The sequence below is a fragment of the Dasypus novemcinctus genome, chromosome 28, assembly GCF_030445035.2.
Source record: "Dasypus novemcinctus isolate mDasNov1 chromosome 28, mDasNov1.1.hap2, whole genome shotgun sequence".
Taxonomy (NCBI): domain Eukaryota; kingdom Metazoa; phylum Chordata; class Mammalia; order Cingulata; family Dasypodidae; genus Dasypus; species Dasypus novemcinctus.
Window position 1 is genome coordinate 29,735,359 of NC_080700.1, and position 18,800 is coordinate 29,754,158.

An 18,800-nucleotide genomic window follows, 5' to 3' on the forward strand; every position below is an offset into this window, starting at 1 on the left:
TCCTCTCCCCAGAAAAGGCTCAGTCTCCCACCCTCCCCTTTCCTCACATCCTGCATGGGGCATCAGTATTCTGAGTTGTTATCACGTATTTTTGCACTTGTTATTACCCTAGTCGTTTTTTCGTTTGTACCTCTATGTAGACAGATTAAGGGCTATTAACTTTTACCATAACCCATCACCTGCTTGACCGTATATTCTCCAAATAATACTCTATTACGCTTAAAAATTAATAATAGGGGAAGCGGACTTGGCCCAGTGGTTAGGGCATCCGTCTACCACATGGGAGGTCCGCGGTTCAAACCCCAGGCCTCCTTGACCCGTGTGCAGCTGGCCCATGCGCAGTGCTGATGCGCACAAGGAGTGCCCTGCCACACAGGGGTGTCCTCCATGTAGGGGAGCCCCACGCACAAGGAGTGCGCCCCATAAGGAGAGCTGCCCAGCGCGAAAGAAAGTGCAGCCTGCCCAGGAATGGCACCGCACACACGGAGAGCTGACACAACAAGATGATGCAACAAAAAGCAGCACAGATTCCCATGCCGCTGACAACAGCAGAAGCGGACAAAGAAGAACACGCAGCAAATGGACACAGAGAACAGACAACTGGGATGGCGGGGGGGAAGGGGAGAGAAATAAAATAAAATAAATTAAAAAATAATAATGTGGGGCAGGTGTAGCTCTGGTTGAGTGCCTGCCTCGCATGTTCGATCCCTAGTACCTCCAAAAAAAAATTAATAATTTCCTCATAGCAAACATCCAGTAAGTGTGCAAATTTTCAATTGGCTCATTCCACTAACCACTTTTTTCCACTTTTACTTGAACCAGGATCCAAACAGCGTCTACATATTATGATTGGCTGAAGCCCGCCGGTTCCCCCTCCACATTTTTCTCCCGTGCAATTTATCTGTTATTCCTCCTGTGGCTTCCCCCGGCCCGGGTTTTGCTGACTGCAGCACCACGGGCTCGTTTAGCATGTTCCCCTGAATTGGCGGACTTGAGGCCGCTGACAGAAGCGTCCTCATCTCACCCACGCGTGACGCCTGAGTGCTGGGAGTCAGTCCGCGTTTGCTCAATGAAATGATCCGTTTACCGCAAGGAAGGTCATCGGCAGCCAACGTTACTCAACTGGAGAGGACAAGAATGAGCATTCTCGGATAACATCAGGGTCCTAGAGTGGGAGCACATGCAGCACAGAGAACGCACAGATCACAGGTCTCCAGGTACAGCCTGCAGGTACCAAGGCGCCTCGGTGGCCTCCAGTCAAGCCCCTTGCTGGCTCTTCGATGCCAGGGACCGACAGCTCCAGAAACCACATGGGGGTCCAGCGGCTGGTGTGCCATACCTGTGTTCCCCCCACTTGGAGCTCTCAGTAAAAAATTAACATGGCCTTCGACTCTTCTGAGAACTCTAACTCAGTAGTCTAAGACATGGGACACGCCAGAAGACAGCTGGAGCTTCTGCGATTTGGGCGAAGGCAGTCTGGTTATTATTACGTCTATACCGTCACGAGCTAAATGATGCTTTTTAATTAAAAATTACCATAAGATTGGCTTCAGGGCCATCCCTTTAATTTGATGAGTGTGATTTAGCCACCTCGACGACGACAGTGATGCGCATTTGCAGCAACAGTATTTCCAGCCTCTGGTTTTCTAACAACTAGACTTGAAGACCCATCGAGGGTTAAATATAGGTGGTTTCTCTTTACTGCCAGCAGGGATGGACACACAACCCCGAAAATAGCTGCGCTGTTGTTGTCAAGTTCACTGCCTTACGTGGGAGTAGAACCAGGTGAGGTGGACTGCAGGAACTTGAGACCCACCCAAAGGGACCCCGTAAAAAAAAAAAGTGAGACCCGCTACTTCATCTAGTAGGTTTTCACACTTGGTTTTTGTTGCAAAATCCTTCAATTAAAATGTCACAACAGGGGAAGCGGACTTGGCCCAGTGGTTAGGGCGTCCGTCTACCACATAGGAGGTCCACGGTTCAAACCCCGGGCCTCCTTGACCCGTGTGCAGCTGGCCCATGCGCAGTGCTGATGCGCGCAAGGAGTGCCCTGCCATGCAGGGGTGTCCCCCGCGTAGGGGAGCCCCACATGCAAGGAGTGCTCCCCGGAAGGAGAGCCGCCCAGCTCGAAGGAAAGTGCAGCCTGCCCAGGAGTGGTGCCGCACACACGGAGAGCGGACACAGCAAGATGACGCAACAAAAAGAAACACAGATTCCTGGTGCCACTGACAACAATACAGCAATAGAAGTGGACACAGAAGAACACACAGTGGATGACACAGAGAGCAGACAACTGAGGCAGGGGGGATGGGAGAGAAATAAACAAATAAAATAAATCTTTAAAAAAAATGTTACAATGGGGAGCGGATGTGGCTCAAGCAGTTGAGCGCCCACCTCCCATATGGGAAGTCCTGGGTTCAGATCCCAGTGCCTCTTAAAGACAATGAGTAAACAATGAGTAAAAAAACAAGCAAACAATGAGCAAACAGAAGAGGGAGCCACCACGGGGAGCGGATGCGGCTCAGAGGTTGAGCGCCAACTTCCTGAACACAAGGTCCCAGGTTCAAGGCCCAGTCCCGGTATCTCCAAAAAAAAAAAAAAGTTACAATGAAGTTCAGTAAGTGAAATAGATAAAAGCGGACTGTTCCATTTAACTGGGGGCAGGGGGTCAAAGCCCCCCCCGGCAGTTGCCTTCTTGCTATTCCCTCATCCAAATCCTCCACCCCTCCTCCCTCCAGGGGTCTCAGACACCCCCGGGGCCTGCAGGGAATTACGGGGAAACCACCAATCAGGCTCAACATCTCCTTGCCAGATGAGGAAACTGAGGGCTGGGGAGATTATGTTGCTAACGTAAATGTTGGCGTTTATTTAAATACAGAAATGCATCCCTAAGTGGATAAGAGTCTCCCAAAGGACCTAAACCAAGACCTTACTAGCAAGCAGCATTTCATTCCAGACAGTATTCAGCCACGTCCAAAAGGTAACTTGATAAATTAGCCATGCAAAAAGCCACTGTTCTTGGCCAAGCCACTACCATTTTAATGACCACATTTTCATAATTCTCACATCTTCTTAGATCAAAACACTATCTCGAGTACCCGCCAGCTTTTCAGCAGTTTTTCTGTCCCTCGAAACTCAGCTAACACAGGCTGTTAAACTGAGTGCAAAGGAAAGAAACAGAGAAACAAAAAGAGATTTCGATCTTTCCCCCTGAACTGGACGCGAGACAGCGCGAACAGTTAATGGTATTTGCAGACATGAGCTGGGCATTTCCATTTGGAAACCTGTTTCCCTAGTGCTTCCCCTCTCAGTGTTTTCAGAAAGGATATGCTGAATCTCTAGACTTAGGAAGAATTTTTTTTCCCGGGGCCACAAGGAAAAGAGGAACCCCTCTTCATGCCCCCCACGGCCTCAGCTCAATCACACCACTGTCAGGACGTCACGCAAGCAACGATGAAGGAAAACTTCACAGGCAGGAGAGCGGAGCTGCTTCCAACAAGCACAGGCCACCCTCTCCCGTGTTTGTCAACGTAGCACCAACTAGCCTGGTGTTTCTCACCCGCTGAAGGGCCCCGTGCCTCACAGCCCCGGGGGGCTCCCATTCTGCAGTGTTTCCCATAGCCGCATTGTTGCAGTGTTTCCCAGAGTTGCATTTTTGCAATATTTCCCACAGTCGCGCCAGGCGGTACACAGGGAAAAGCCCAGATGGGTTTCACAGCCAGAGGGTCCCAATGTATCACTTTGCCCAGGGCAATGCAGATAAGCCATCGCTTAACTTCTGTGCCTCCTTTGTAAAACAAGACTAATAAGAGTCACCTAGCTGAACTATAAGGATTGCATAAGAAAATAAATACATAAAATGCCCAGCAGAGCACTCGATACATTGTAACCTTCTAGGGAAAAAGGGGAGAGATTTCCTTAAGGAATTAACAAATGGATAAAAAGGGAATTGGCTGGAGACACAGTGAAGGCCTCCTCCATCTAGTCTAGAAAATCCCAGAAAAGATCAATCGAGGTCCATTTGAACCCTAGAGAATGCCTGGATAAAGAGAACTTAAAAGTCACCCATGATCATGCAAAAAAATGGATACGAGGACCCTCTGGTCTAAGTTTCCATATGGCATGTGGATAAAGAGAGGGATGTGTAATTTAAAAGGCCTGTAAGAAAAATCAGCAGGTAGTCCCGTACCCAGTTCTTGGGTTACTTGTTCAGAGGTAGAAAGAAATCACTCACCTATCCCCACCCAAAAACTTTTAAAAAAAACAAATAAGAAAAGCTAGCAGGTAACTGATTTGTTCTTTTAATAAATCATTACCAGGTCCCCAGAGTAGGAGAGGCTGCCAGATGGCCTGGCCGTCCTCATTTCTCCTGGCCCCAGGGTCAGCAGTTGGGAGGCAGGGGCCTCACCGTGGAAAGCTCCTGGGCAAGTGCAGCGGATCTCAAGGTCTAGTTCACCTGGGAGGAGGGGTCGGCGCCTGCCGCCACACGTCCTTCACCAAATACGCTCCCACTGGGGTTGGGGTCTCATATCAGCCCCCCCAAGGATGGAAGAACTCACTCCTTCGCAAAACCCGATCTGGGGAAGTCTTTTCTCCACCAATAACCACCCTCCTTTGTTCTCATCACCTGCAAATTTTTTTGCCAGGTCTGATGCATTTTTCTACTGAGGGGCATTTCTTAGCCAAGGAAGGGGAGGCGGGAGGAAAAACTGAGACCCTGGGCTGACCTTCCCTTGTGATGCCGAGAAAATAACTCCTTGCCAGTCATACCGTCCCCGGGGTGATCAATAGCCCAAGGAAAGAACGTCAGAAGGCAAAGCTGGTGAAGCGGTCAAGACCGCTCACACAGCAGGATCAGTGTTGCCTGGGTCAGAACAGAAGCAGAGAACGCAGAGTCCAGGTAAATACTGAAAGACTGTTCCGTGAGAAGGTAGACAAATAGCAACTTCTGAGTTCTCTATCTCGGATTTTTATGCAACTGGATTACTTGACAGAAGTTTCTAGAAGGGCTAGTTCTATCTCAAATTTCTAAAACGACTGGATTACCTGATAGAAGTTTCTAGAGGGGCTAAAGAAAGCTCAACAAAGAAGGCTTTGATAGTCATTCCTTATACCTTTTGCTTAGCTGTCATCCTTCAAAGAAAGATTACCGTTTGATTTTCCATCTCCATTTTAAAGAACAATTTTGTGGAGGCTCATAGCTGAGGGGAACTCAACTTAAGATGCGCAAACACCCAAACACCACCCCGTGGCCCCTCTGGCACCCACAAGGGCTCAGTAAGTTCTGTTGAATAAAGAGATGAATTAATACCGCTCAAAGGAAAATCTAAATAATGTGACAGGCAGGTAGAGGTCCAATAGGGACCACTTACCAGAAATCATTAAGGAGAACCGCGATCATCCTCTTGATCTTTTGGCACAGCCCTTGGCACTTCAAACGGAAAGGTGGGCAGCCCCAGTGAGCTAAGCCCTGCGACAGATTTAAATCCCTCAGCTGGGTCTGAAGGTGAAAGGATGGTGCTTCAGTAAGCCTCCACCTTGCTGTCTGTGCTTCCACAGGGTGGCCCTGGGGCCACGTGGACACTCAACGAGCTCCTCCCGTGATGAACAAGAGCTGCCAGGACTCACGTCGCAGGAGGGCGGGACAAGGAAGGGACAGAGGCAGGGCACACGGCACGGAAATGAAGAGAAAGCTGGGGAGACACGAGGGTAGAGGCCATTCAGGATGGTTCTCTAGAAATGTTACACCCTTGTCACCCAGCCCCCCTCAGGGATGCTGGAGATCCAGAGGAAAAGCCACTGGATCATTTAGTCAAGGCGAATGTGGATGCTGAGCCAAAATGCAGTGTGACGGTGAGTCGCAGGAGAAAAGGGAAAGGACCAAGGACAGACACATATAAAAACTTACCACGTAACACTCGAATTGTGTGGTTGGTTGGTTGTTTTTTAAGAGGTACCGGGGATCGAACCAAGGACCTTGTACGTGAGAAGCAGGCGCTCAGCCACCGAGCTACATCTGCCACCCTTTTCTGGGCATTGGGAAGCATTGGTATTTTTGGACAAAGTGCACTACATAAATATGATTTCTTAGTTTCTAACAACTTTCTATTTTTTCCTGCTCCCAGCCCTCCCCTAACCAGGCAGCAGCACCTTCTTCGAGCGCAGATCCGCTGTCCCCCCTTTTCTACCTGGGCAGGTGGAGGCCCAGGTGTGTCACACAGTCATCCACAGACAGAGGGGGAAAGCAACCCAGATTTCTCCACTCCAGCTGCAGAATCGGATTCTCCAAAATACGCTGCTCAGCCTGCATTCCAGGGTCGGGGACACCGCCAGGCTCCAAAGCCACACACTGTCCAAGATCAAAGGGACGCTTTCCAGAGATGGAATCACTCCCTTGGGCCCGGAGCCCCCGGGTGTCCCAGCGGGAGGACGGACAAGCCCGGGGTGAGCGGGCAGCCCTGGAGCCCGTCCAGGCCTCGGCACCGGGGCCTTGTTTTAAAACAGGCCCCGGGCTGGAGAGCCAAAGGGAGCCACGCACGATCGCAGGGTGCCTAGAGCCACGCAAGCTCGTCTTCTCAGTTGCGTGGGGCGGGCCAAGGAGGTGGTAAGAGGAAAAATAACGACAGTCCCGGCAGAGGAGCGAAGAATCCAAGGCTCCCCCATTTCCCTGGGGCTCTACCAAGGGAATTAGCCCACTCCCCGCGCCTGCCCCCCGTCCGGCTGCCCCCCACGGCCAGCCCTTTGTGCAGCCCCCACACCCTGGACCCAGACCCCCCAGAGGCAGAGCCCCACTCAGACCCCCCACCGCCTGCCCTCTGTGCAGCCCCCAGATGCAGGGGCTCCACCCGCCCCATCTCCTGGACCTGCGGCCCCCACTCACCCCCACGGCCTGGAACCATGACCCCCACTCGCCCCCGGCCCCTCACTGGCTCCCAGCGCCCCACTCGCCCCCATGGCCTTCACTCGACCCCCTCTCCCCTGTCCCCACTCGCTCCCCCTCGCCCCAGCCCCCATTCGCCCCCCCCTTGCCCCCAGCCCCCACTCGCCCACACCCCCAGGGCCCCCACTGGCCCCAGTCCCCACTCACCCCCACAGCGCCCACTCTCTCCCAGTGGCCCGCAACCCCCCTCACCCCGGCCCCCCACTAGCCCCCCTTGGCTCCCAGCCCCCATTCGCCCGCAGCCCCACTTGCCCCAACTCGCCCCCAGGCCCCGCTTGCCCCCGGCCCCCCACTCGCCCCCAGTCCCCACTCACCCCCACAGCCCCCACTCTCTCCCAGTCGCCCGCAGCCCCCCACTCGCCCCCGGCCCCCACTCACCCCCACGGCCCCCAGTCGCCCGCAGCCCCCGCTCGCCCCGGGCCCCCCACCCCGGCCCCCACTCGCCCCCGGCCCCCCATTACCCTCGGCCCGCACTCACCCCCACGGCCAGCCGCAGGCGCCGGCGGTCGGGCAGCAGCACCACCACGGTCCGGTGCTCCGCGCTCATGTCGCCGGTCCCCGCTGTGCGCTCACGGCCGCGCCGGAGCCATCGGGGCGCTCAGGACCCTCGCCGCGCCGCCCCCATCGCCTCCTGCAGGAGACCCAGCGCTTCGGTGTCAAGTGCGGGCGCCCGGCGGGAAGACGCCGGCGGGGGCGCGGGGGGGGAGGGGGGCACCCCCCGGCCCCGGGGACAGGCCACGCCCGGGCCCGGCAGGCGCCCCCCGGGCGAGCAGGGACGGCGGGGGCGAGGCGGGGTACCTGCGCGCGCGGGCCCCGCAGCTCCGAACCCCCGGCGAGCCGTCTGCCAGGAGCAAGGTTCAAGTGCAAAAATAGCCGCGATGTGTCACGCCGCCTGGAATGCAAACAAACAGCCCCACGCGGGGCGCCCCGTCGCTCGCCCCGCGCCCCTCGCCGCGCGCCCCGCTGCACCTGCAGCCACGGGGCCCCGCCGGCCGCCCGGGGAGGGGCCAGGAGGGCGCGCGGCTCCTCCCCCCGCCCTTGGCCGCCCCCGACGCCCCCCGAGCTGAGCAACCTCGGGATCCGGATCTCGGGGGCGCCGCCGCCGGCTTCTTCAGCCCGTCTCCTCCTTTCAAGGTAGACTGAGAGCGGGACAGCCCAAAACGCAGCGAAGAAGGTCTCTGGAATCCGCAGCCGCTCCCGAGTTAATGAAAGACTGGGGTGGGGCCCGAGAGGGCGCTCAAAAGCTCCTGGGCTTTCCCTACAACCTTCCTAGGCTGGCGTCTCAGAAAAGCAGACGGCTAAGGCAGTTCCTCAAAACACAGATCCTGCCCCAGCGGCCACTGCCTGCAGTAGCCAGAAAGTGACTGAGATTCTGGGGGGGACCCTGGGCACAGTTTGATCTCTGCTACAGGAGAGCAAAGGAATGCTTTGGAGAGGAGTGATGCCTTCTCTGTTTTTTTAAAAACACATTTTAAAAAATTAAAGTTAATAGATCACACAGAAGTTTGCATTAAAAAAAATGAGGTTCCCATATAACCCACTCCCCACCCCCCACTCCCATCATTTTTGTAAACTGTAGTTTTTTGAAGATATAGCCATCACCAAAAAAAATGGCACATTAAAAAAAACAAAAGGGTAATGCCTTCTCTAGGTAAACAGTGCCAGGGGCCAGCTGGGGGAAAAGAACATGGGATCCTAGACATGCCTGCTCTTTTAGGATCAGATGGGCTCTGACCCACTGGGGTGTAGGGGGGAAGGGACCCCAGGAAAGGCGTCTAAACCTGAGAAGCAGCAAAAGCCCTGGAGGAACCCTGGAGTTTCGGGCGCGTTTCGGTTCCCACAGGACTGATCTACAGAAGCAGCCCGAGTTCCGTCCTCAGCCAGTGTCACTGAATCTGTTTCCTGTTACTGATTCAATCCAGGGAAACTCTCAGAAACATTTCTCGCTTTCAGAACGAAGAGCCTGAAAGCCTTTTTTATTTGATAAACACTGGGGGCTCCGGAGATGGGCAGCTGGTCAAGTCTTGAGAAATTCGCATTCCAGCTACCCCTCCTGAGATCTCTGGCCGGGTGGGTTTGGCTTTAGAAGATTATTGAGAATGCAAATAGGGAGAGGGAAATCTCCTTTCTGAATGGTGGCCAGTTTAGACTTTATCTTCCCCCGTCCCTGGTTTGCCCATTTATCTCCCCTTCTCCTCTGCTTAGATTTGGGGCCCTTCTCCAAGCCGTACCAGGTTACACAGGAATTTGAAAAGAACACCATTGTCTCTTTTTTCTCTGCAGGGTAAAGGCAAAGCTAGTCATCATTTGGACTTATGTATATCCTTTTAGCCAGCAACCAATTTTTTTTTTTAATGGCAAAATAGCCCCAGCAAACAGATGCTGGATATTAGTCTTTGCTGCACTTACAGTCTTAATTGGCTGCTTAATTCGCTGGCTTTGATGTATTGTAATTCATTTAATTAAAAGTCACAAGCCTCCGTATTATAGCAAAGAAGAGAAGTAACTGCTCTTTTCTGAGAATATCTCTGTGAGGTAGAATGAGAAAAAAAAGCCACAACACAAAGACAGTTTAATAACAGTCCTTTTAGGAATCACCTGAAGTCGTGAAGAGAGGGAAACAAAAGGGGAAAGTTACTCCCAAGAAGTGAGAGTGAGAACCAAGAATGCAATGATTAATATCCCCATGAATATTGTTGTTAAAGATGAAAAGCAATGATTCATTGGTCCTCTCAGACCCGCAGTTTCCTCCTCAGTAAAATGGGGATGACAGTCCCACCCCCTTGCTTTTGTCAGGTACTAGCCATGTCAGATGTAACATCTGGGAAGTGATATCCAGATCTCTCTAGTGGGGGAAATAAAAGGACAAGAAAAAGAAACAACTGCATTCTTATTGATAAAGGCAATCAATACATTCTTATAAAAACACGAACTCTCTTTCCCCAGATCTTTCCACACCCCGGAGAATCACAAGACCATACAACGACAGTTTAAATCTTTTAGCGAAGGCTGAAGTCCATCCTTTTGGGAAGTGACCTCACATTGTATTCACAGGAGAGCGCGGTCATTTCCTGAAAATGTTGAAGTGGCTCCAATCCAAGCAGTGTGTGATTAAGTGGCTGAGAGTAGTTATCTTCACGCCACTCCCTCCACCGCAACGTCAGGGCAGTGCCAATCAAGTCTGAGGAGGAGTCACAAGGCAAGCACCATTATCCTCCAGTTTAAGGAAGAAGATAACACCTTTTCATCTTTTGGGAAAACAGAAAAGAAATGTGACAAGGCCCCCAAAATAAAGGCCACATTGTAAAGACTTATTTTTTTCTGAACTGGCTGGCTCAAGTCAAAAGCAGGCTACCCTTCCTAACCTAAAGGCTGTGAGTTCAAGTGTCTGGGGGGAAAGAGGCAGGCAGGTACCATGAGGAATGGAATAAAGATGCTCATCTAAATTCCAGGTGGCTCTAAATGTCCCTTGCCCGGGTCTCTTCACAGGCCACGCTTCTAAATTTCTCTGTCCAAGCCTCCTTTTTTTTGTGGATATTTGCCGCTCACCTTTCATCCCTAGATGGTGCTACTAAGAATGTTCTAGAAGGAAAGCTTCTAAAATATAATTCTATAAAATAGAGGTTTCAGGAAACAGTGCAGGAATACTATTCAACAAGACAAGGAATGAAGTGCTGATACACAGATGAGCCTAAAAAAACATTACATTGCAGAGTGGGTGTGGCCCAGCAGTTGAGCACCTGCTTTGCATGTACGAGGTCCCAGGTTCAATCCCCAGTACCTCCTAAAAAATAAGTCATGCTAGAAGAGAATCCCCCAATTCCATTACATGAACTATTTAGCAAAGGTCACATCTATAGAGACAGAGAGAAGATCTGTGGTTGTCCGGGGTTGGAGATGGGAAAGATGGGTGACTGCAAAGGGGCATGAGGTTTTTCTTTCTGGGCGGTGGAAATATTCTACAATTAGATTGTGCTGAAGGTTGTGCAATCCTTGTTTGCTGAAATTTTAGCGATGTTCACTTAAAATGAATGTCTTGGTAACATGGATGGATCCTTCCCAATGTGCCACATAATGCTAGAACCCTTTAAAGAACTTCTGGTCACAGTAACCCAATTTGGGGAGAAGCAGTGAGTTCAGAGGTCAAAGTGCTTCGTCCGAGCAGGGACAGCACTCAACTGCAGTCCCTTCAAACGCCACGTGTGCTCCCTTCCCTCCCACTCCTGCCAGCGTGTATGTTTACACTCTCTCACTTGTCCTCATCTGTCTATTTGGATTGAACTCCAAAAGGAAATATTATAGATACTGAAAAAAGCACAATAGTGCCCATGTTGGACCCTCGACCCAGGGCAGGTATTGCTCTCCCATTCCACCGTGCTAGCACTCATGCAGCATTTTTTCTTTTTTTTTTTTGTAGATTCCAAGGATTGAACCCAGGACCTCGTACGTGTGAAGCCGGCTCTCGGCCACTGAGCTATACCCGCTCTGCAGTGCAGCATGTCTTTTATCCTCCCATTATTCCAGAGAAGGAACGTTGGTCAAATGAAACATATTTTTGTCCATTTTACAAGTAGGGAAACTGAGGCACAGAGGAGCTAAATGATTTATTGAGGGTGCCCGGCTATAGCATTTTTTAAAATTTCTCCCCCACCCCCTCGTCATTTGCATTTGCTGTGTCTGTCTGTCGTGTTCTGGTCTTCTTAGGAGGTACCAGGAACCAAACCTGGCACCTCCCATGTGGGAGGGAGAAGCCTAATTGCTTTAGCCATCTCCACTCCCTGCTTTGTTGTGTCTCTCATTATGTTTTTCCTCCATGTGTCTCTTGTTGTGTCAGCTCACTGTCTTGCTCATCTTCCTTAGGAGGCACCGGGAACCAAACCCGGGACCTCCCATGTGGTAGGCGGGAGCTCAATTGCTTGAGCTATATCCACTTCCCTATAACATTTCTAATACCCAAAGCAATGCTCTTCCCAAAACCTAAAGACACCCCATTCCAAAATCGCATCAATGGCGCTCATTCTCATTAGCCAACTCCAGTCGTGATTTCCCCTATTCCAGAAGGCTAGAGGTCAGTATTGGGGGAAAATGCAGGGACTGTGACTTTTGCTACACTGACTAAGCCGATGTGCGAGACCACAGAGGACAGCGTGGGTCTGCACGTTCTGGGGCACGTGGGGCCCCCCTCTTCGCCGGCCCAGTAGGGCCCAGATACACATGTCCAGGCCGCTGGGCAGCAGCGGGTTTCGCAATCCAAGCCTGGTCCGCACAACGTGGCACACGACAGAAAGCGCTCAGGGTCATTAGCCTGCAGGTAGCCAGTTGCATGTTTATGTTTGGAGTCCAGGGAAGGCCTTGTCCAAAAAACAAGCAGCTAGAAGTGTTTTCTTGCTGGCAACGCAGAGGCCGTGTTTTTGTTTGCCACTCGTTCAGACCCCTTAACCTCAATTAAAACCCAACAAACAGAGCACGGAGAAGATTAATAAAGACAAAGGCGATCAGCTCGTGTCTGGGGCGTGAACTGGCTTCTCCTTTCTACGGTGACAGTTTCGGAAAGTCATCGCTGTCGTGAACCAGGCGGCTAAAAACACCCTAATTTCACCCATTCCTTGTTTTTTTTTTTAAAAAGATTTATTTATTTATTTACTTATCTCCCCTCCTCCCCCCACCCCGGTTGTCTGCTCTCTGTGTCCATTTGCTGCGTCTTCTTTGTCCGCTTCTGTTGTTGTCAGCGGCACGGGAATCTGTTTCTTTTTGTTGCTTCATCTTTTGACTCTGAGAAACCTGTTAAACGTACTCAGACAATCGTTTGGCTTGAGAGTTTCTTTAGAAAGTTGGCCTCTCATCACAGAGGAGAGACGGCACATCTCGTAGCATGTGATATTCTGGTTTTTGGCTGAGAAAGCTGTACCCTACATCACACAGCTCTGCAGCAGGACCTCTTTCTCCTTAAACATTCTAGCTTCCCACATGAACTGCCATGTCAGCTCTCTGTGTGTGTGGTGCCATTCCTGGGCAGGCTGCACTTTCTTTCGCGCTGGGCGGCTCTCCTTACGGGGTGCACTCCTTGCATGTGGGGCTCCCCTACGCGGGGGACACCCCTGCGTGGCAGGGCACCCTTGCGCGCATCAGCACTGCGCATGGGCCAGCTCCACACGTCACTCATTCCTTGCTGACTGACGCACCCACTTCAAGTGCACCTCCATCACCCCTGCCACGGGGAAGCCGCTGCAGGAACCACCTCTCCCGTGAACTTCTAAAACTTGGGGATCACTCATCCCATGGCCAAGCACCTTCGGGATGCAAAGTAGCGGGGTAAGGGCCAGGGGCGCCCTGCTAAAAGGAGGAAGGGCACGGGGACCTGGGGGTCTAGCCAGGGAGAGAGAAGTCCTCGTAGCGCCAGGGTGGTGGCAGAGGCGAATGCACGCATGGTTACAGGGCAGTAGGAGGCGGGCTGTGAACAGGGACAACGCAGCTACGAGGCTCCCGGGGTCACGGGCGCGCAAGCAGCCAGGTTCCCACGGGCCCTGGACCTGGCGCCGGGAGCAGCTCACGCCAGCGCCGGTGACAGCAAGGACACCCACGCGGCCCTCACCCCGCCCCCCGGCCTGCACAAACGGCCACCACGTGAGGCACCGTAAAACCAAGTCCACTCCCCTGATAAAGCTGCCGGGTGCACTTTCACCCCAGTGCGACCTTGAGACAGACCCGCCCGCTGGCTTCTGCTCCTGAGTCAGACCAAACCGATTAGGACACGCCAGCGGGTGGAAGCAAGGGGAGGCAATTCCTTTCCTGGACCTGAAGGGTAGGACTTTTATCACACCTTCCCCAGGGCTAAGTTACTTCGCAGTGAAACTGGCCTTTGAGGTGTTCAAGTCACTTTCCGAAAAGGGGAAAACAAAAACTGGGGCAACCGTATCACTGTAGGAAGTAAGGGACACCTCCGTGGGTATTTTGGTGTGTGTATCCTAACAGAACGGTTTCTATTTCAGAGGACGGAGTTGCAAATGAACAAAACTTCAGGACATCTGCAAAGGCAGGCAACCAAGTTGAATAAAAGGTTAATCTGAACACAACCCGAAAAGCACTGCTGATGTTGAAATTACAGGATGTGGGGAGATGGTGAAGCTCGGTGGTTGAGTGCCTGCCTCACATGCATGCAGCCCCGGGTTCAAGCACCAGTACCTCCTAAAAAAATAAATTAGGGAAGCGGATTTGGCATCCGCCTACCACATGGGAGGTCCACGGTTCTAACCCCGGGCCTCCTTGACCCGTGTGCAGCTGGCCCATACGCAGTGCTGATGTGAGCAAGGAGTGCCCTGCCACGCAGGGGTGTCCCCCGCGTAGGGGAGCCCCACGCGCAAGGAGTACGCCCCGTAAGGAGAGCTGCCCAGCGCGACGAAAGCGCAGCCTGCCCAGGAGTGGCATGGCACACACGGAGAGCTGACACAGCAAGATGACGCAACAAAAAAGAAACACAGATTCCAGGTGCCGCTGATAAGGATAGAAGCAGTCACAGAAGAACACACAGTGAATGGACACAGAGCAGACAACTAGAGGGGAGGGGAGGAAGAAGGGGAGAGAAATAAATTAAAAATAAATCTTTAAAAAAAATTTACACAACATGAAAAATATATGATGGACCACTGAGCCTTTCAAAAAAAGTTAACCCTTCAAAGCCCCAAGTAGAAAACTGGAGTGGAAAGAACTCACTGGAACACAGCGAGCACCTGTTAAACCTCCACTGCGTGTAAAACGGGGGAGACAGGGACACGCGGGGCGCCCCCCATCGCTGCGTCGAGAACCGCAGCCGGAGCTCAGCAGGACTCCGGGTCTGGCTGATCGTCACCCCCCACACCCACGCACAAAGCTTCTGGGGTTCAGCAGTGGTCTGGAAGAGAAGGAAATCCATTTGTCCCTTGATTCCTGGGGAGGCAGCAGGATGCCCTGATCTCTTCCTCTTTGGGGTGAGATGGGACAAGGCACTTCCCTCCCTGGATTTTTAATAAAAATCAATTACTTTGGTGTACGGGGCTCGGCGAGGGTGCCCCACGTGTGTTCCTGCTTGGAAATGGCTTGGCCCCTCCTCGGAAGCCTCTCCAAGAGGGGCAGCAGCCCAGAGGGGCCGCCCAAAAACCAGCAAGTCCAGACCCGGGCAAAGAACTGCCCACAGCTTCTAGCACCTTCTGGGCCCCAGGGAGGCTCCAGGAAGAGGAGAGGGGGCCCAGCAGCCCGGCATCTCTTTCCAGTAAAAGGATGAGTTCAACTTGCTTACTCACTGAATGTGCCAAGGCTAGACCTGAAGGAAAATCTTACCTTTTCGGGTCTCGGCTTCTTCGTGTGTGAAATAGCCTGTCCACTACCATCACAACTGATTTCTAGGAAGCTTAGATTAAAACGGTGCTTTTCAAGCTGCAGCTTGCTCCCCATTCTCAGAATGGGCGATCAGGGGTGTTGGTTAGAGACGCAAAGAAGCAATAAAATAGAAAACATCAGAGCAGACTCCACGTCGTAAAGGTCAGCTATTTCTTCCAACTAAATGTCTGTGTGTATCGTGCGGCGTGTCCTAATTTTGAAAAACTTTTTTAAACTACTGGATGGGAAAAAAAAAATCAGGGAAAGGGTGGGGCAAGTTTAGTGGGTGCAGGGCTTCTGTTTGAGGGGGGAAAAGCTGGAGAAAGGGATGTCGGTGATGGGAGCACAACGCTGTGAATGGAATTAATTCCATTCATTCAGTTCATTCATTCAATTAATAGGGGTGGTTAAAAGGGGAAAATTTGAGCTGTGCATGTTGCTACAAAAAAAGTAAAAAAAAAAAAAATCCAAAGGGAGTAAGCGATTTACAAAACCTCCCTGGCGCCAGCATGCCCTCGGGAGCCTGGTGAGGGCCCAGACAGGAGGGCCAGAAGGTCCCTTTCTGGGCTGACCAGTGAGATCCTGGATGTGCAGCGCTGGCAGGAGGCACGAATTCCAGCGCCTGGCCGGACGGCACGCCGACCCCACGTTCCATGCCAGAAGGCAGCGCCAGCACAGATGAATGCCCGGGGTGGGCACCACTGGCCCTTGCCTCCGAGGAGGCCCACGTGGAGGGCAGGGGCCAGCCTGGGGTCAACTAAGGGGTCACCCCTGGCTCCTGGACTTGAGGAGGGGGAGCCGAATGGAGGCCTCTGTGGTGGGTGCCCAGACGAGCTGGAGGAAGGCCGTGGGGATCCAGGGGATCCGGGAAGGAGGAGGGCTGGAGTTGAGTCTCCAACGAGAGGTTTGGGGGTCAGGGGAAGCCCCACGGGCCTTCCCACCAGCAGGGATGTGCCTCTTCGGGGCAACCCAGCCACACTCGCAAAGCTTCCAGAAGTCACCTGGGCGGGCTTGACATAAGAGATTATGGAAGAGGGAAGCAGACTTGGCCAATGGATAGGGCGTCCATCTACCATATGGTAGGTTCAAACCCAGGGCCTCCTGACCCATATGGTGAGCTGGCCCACGGGCAGTGCTGATGCGCGCAAGGAGTGCCGTGCCACGCAGGGGTGTCCTGCACATAGGGGAGCCCCACATGCAAGGAGTGCGCCCCATAAGGAGAGCCGCCCAGCACGAAAAAAAGAGCAGTCTGACCAGGAATGACGCCGCACACACGGAGAGCTGACACAGCAAGATGACGCAACAAAAAGAGACATAGATTCCCGTGCCGCTGACAAGAATACAATCGGACACAGAAGAACACACAGCGAATGGACACAGAGAGCAGACAATGGGGGGGGGGAGGGGAGAGAAAGAAATCTTAAAAAAAAATTCTCTATGCACAGGGCACCCCCCACCCCACCCCTGCCTGCCCATCCCAGGGCAGACCCCTGGGTTGCCCCAGAAACCCGTTGTGTTAGACACTCTGCCCCCAGGTCCACCGAACCTCAGATGCTGCCACTCAGATCTGCTAGAAAACCCAGGAAAAGACCGAAACGCACGGAACCGGCCAGAGAGAGGACAGACAGGCACAGGGAGGGGGGGTCAGTACAACTCTGAAGGGCGATCGGGCAGGGTCCATTCGCTTGTGTACTCAGGAAACATTTGCAGAGCCCCTAACAACAAAGAGAGGCACCCAAAAAGGCCTCTCCTCTGGGCCACGGCGATTTCATCCACCTATCAGCTCAGGCCAGGAGCAACGGGGCTTCTCCTTGTTTCTTTCTTCTCTCGCCCCAAATCCTGACTGCGAACAGATTCTGACGGTTTTCAAAGTATGACATATTATACGAGTCCATTTATGTAAAATGCAAATTTAGTCGATTTATAAAGATGAAATTAGAGTCGTGGTTACGTAGGGCTGGGAAGGACACAGGGATGGAGAGGTCACTGCTAAGGGATGCGGAGCTTTCTTTTTGGAGTCATGTTGTTCTAAACCTTTTCTGTGGTGACGAATGCACACCACTGTGATTATACTAAAAGCCATTGATCATGTATGCTGGATAGATCATATGGTATGTGGATATACCTCAATAAAACTGCTTAAAAAAGAAAGAAATGTGCAAGAATAGCCAGAAATAGCAGCTATGTTCAGCAGGGGGAAGCACAGAGAGACAGAGAGGTGAAGAATTTTCTCGTTTGTCTGTTTTTTGGTTTACTATTATTATTGAAATAATGAAAATGCTCTAACAATGATTGAAGCGATGAAAGCACAGCTACGTGATTAGACCACAGACTGTACACTTTGATGAGCTGTATGTTTTATTAATATGTATCAATAAAATGATTTGTTGGCGGCGGACTTGGCCCAGTGGTTAGGGCGTCCGTCTACCACATGGGAGGTCCGCGGTTCAAACCCTGGGCCTCCTTGGCCCATGTGGAGCTGGCCCATGTGCAGTGCTGATGCGCGCAAGGAGTGCCCTGCTATGCAGGGGACCCTGCGTAGGGGAGCCCCACGCGCAAGGAGTGCGTCCCATAAGGAGAGCCGCCCAGCGTGAAAGAAAGTGCAGCCTGCCCAGGAATGGCGCCGCACACATGGAGAGCTGACACAGCAAGATGACGCAACAAAAAGAAACACAGATTCCCGTGTTGCTGACAACAACAGAAGCGGACAAAGAAGACGCAGCAAATAGACACAGAGAACAGACAACTGGGGAAGAGGGGAAGGGGAGAGAAATAAATAAACCTTTAAAAAAATTAATTTGTTAAAAAAATTCTGATGGTTTTACCTTCAAAGTACATCCAGCTTCTATCTAACCAACTCCCCTCTCCCCTCTAGCCTGGACTGTTGCAGGAGGCCCCCATAGGGTCTGCACTCCCCCGCCCCCCCCCACCTCCCCATTCTCAACACATCAGCCCCGGTGAGTTTGCTAAGTCACATCACTCCTGCTCAGGATCCTCACATGGCTCCCACCTCCTCAGAGTAAAACAGAGCTGAAAATTATGGTGGCCTGTGAGTTCATGCTGGCCTCACCCACCACCCTCTCAATCAACATCCACTAGCTCTTAGCTCCCTTGGCTCCAGCTACATTGACCCCCTTGCTTTCCTGCCCCTGAATCTCTGTACTTGCTGTTCTTCTGCACAGAACCTCCTTCCCAAGATAGCTCCTTTCTCGCTGCTTTCAGACATCAGCTCACATGGCTCAGGACTGGCAAGGCCATTCCTGACCGCCATGTTTTATTTTTCCCTTTTATGCACTCAGCAGAGTTTGACATCCATTTATCTACCTATGTACTATGTATGTCTATGTCTGTCTGTCTGCCTCTGAGGGAAGAAATCTCCATAGAGTTCTATTCACTGCTGTATCTCTCAGAGCCAAGACAGTTCTTGGCACACTGTATGTAGGCAATAAAGAGATGTTGAGTTTAAGAGTGAATAAACACTCATTTTGTGCTCCTGTACAAGCTGCTT

General features: G+C 52.2%; 1 protein-coding gene and 1 long non-coding RNA gene across 7 annotated transcripts in view; one reads left to right on the top strand and one right to left on the bottom strand.

The window, feature by feature from the left end:
* FRMD1 (FERM domain containing 1) overlaps positions 1-18,800 on the bottom strand; it is a 67,659-nt gene that overhangs the window by 36,340 nt on the left and 12,519 nt on the right. The window contains exons 1-5 of one of the 6 annotated variants that reach the window (XM_058289740.2): positions 8,013-8,470; positions 7,739-7,832; positions 7,419-7,571; positions 6,189-6,349; positions 5,373-5,693 (exon numbers count right to left, since the gene is read on the bottom strand). The exons of 1 other annotated variant lie outside the window; for it this stretch is intronic. Coding sequence is in view for 3 of the 5 variants with exons in the window: in XM_058289739.2 (XP_058145722.1) it covers positions 7,419-7,487 (69 nt within the window). In the remaining 2 variants the exon portion in view is untranslated. Of the gene's footprint in view, positions 1-5,372; positions 6,350-7,418; positions 7,572-7,738; positions 7,833-8,012; positions 8,474-18,800 lie in introns of those variants that run through there. 4 more of the 6 variants (XM_071212534.1, XM_058289739.2, XM_071212532.1 and 1 more) reach the window with 4 other exon arrangements.
* LOC131276455 (uncharacterized) lies at positions 13,624-14,240 on the top strand. Its single transcript, XR_009183929.2, has 2 exons — positions 13,624-13,742; positions 13,930-14,240. It is a non-coding gene; the product is annotated as an uncharacterized lncRNA (long non-coding RNA).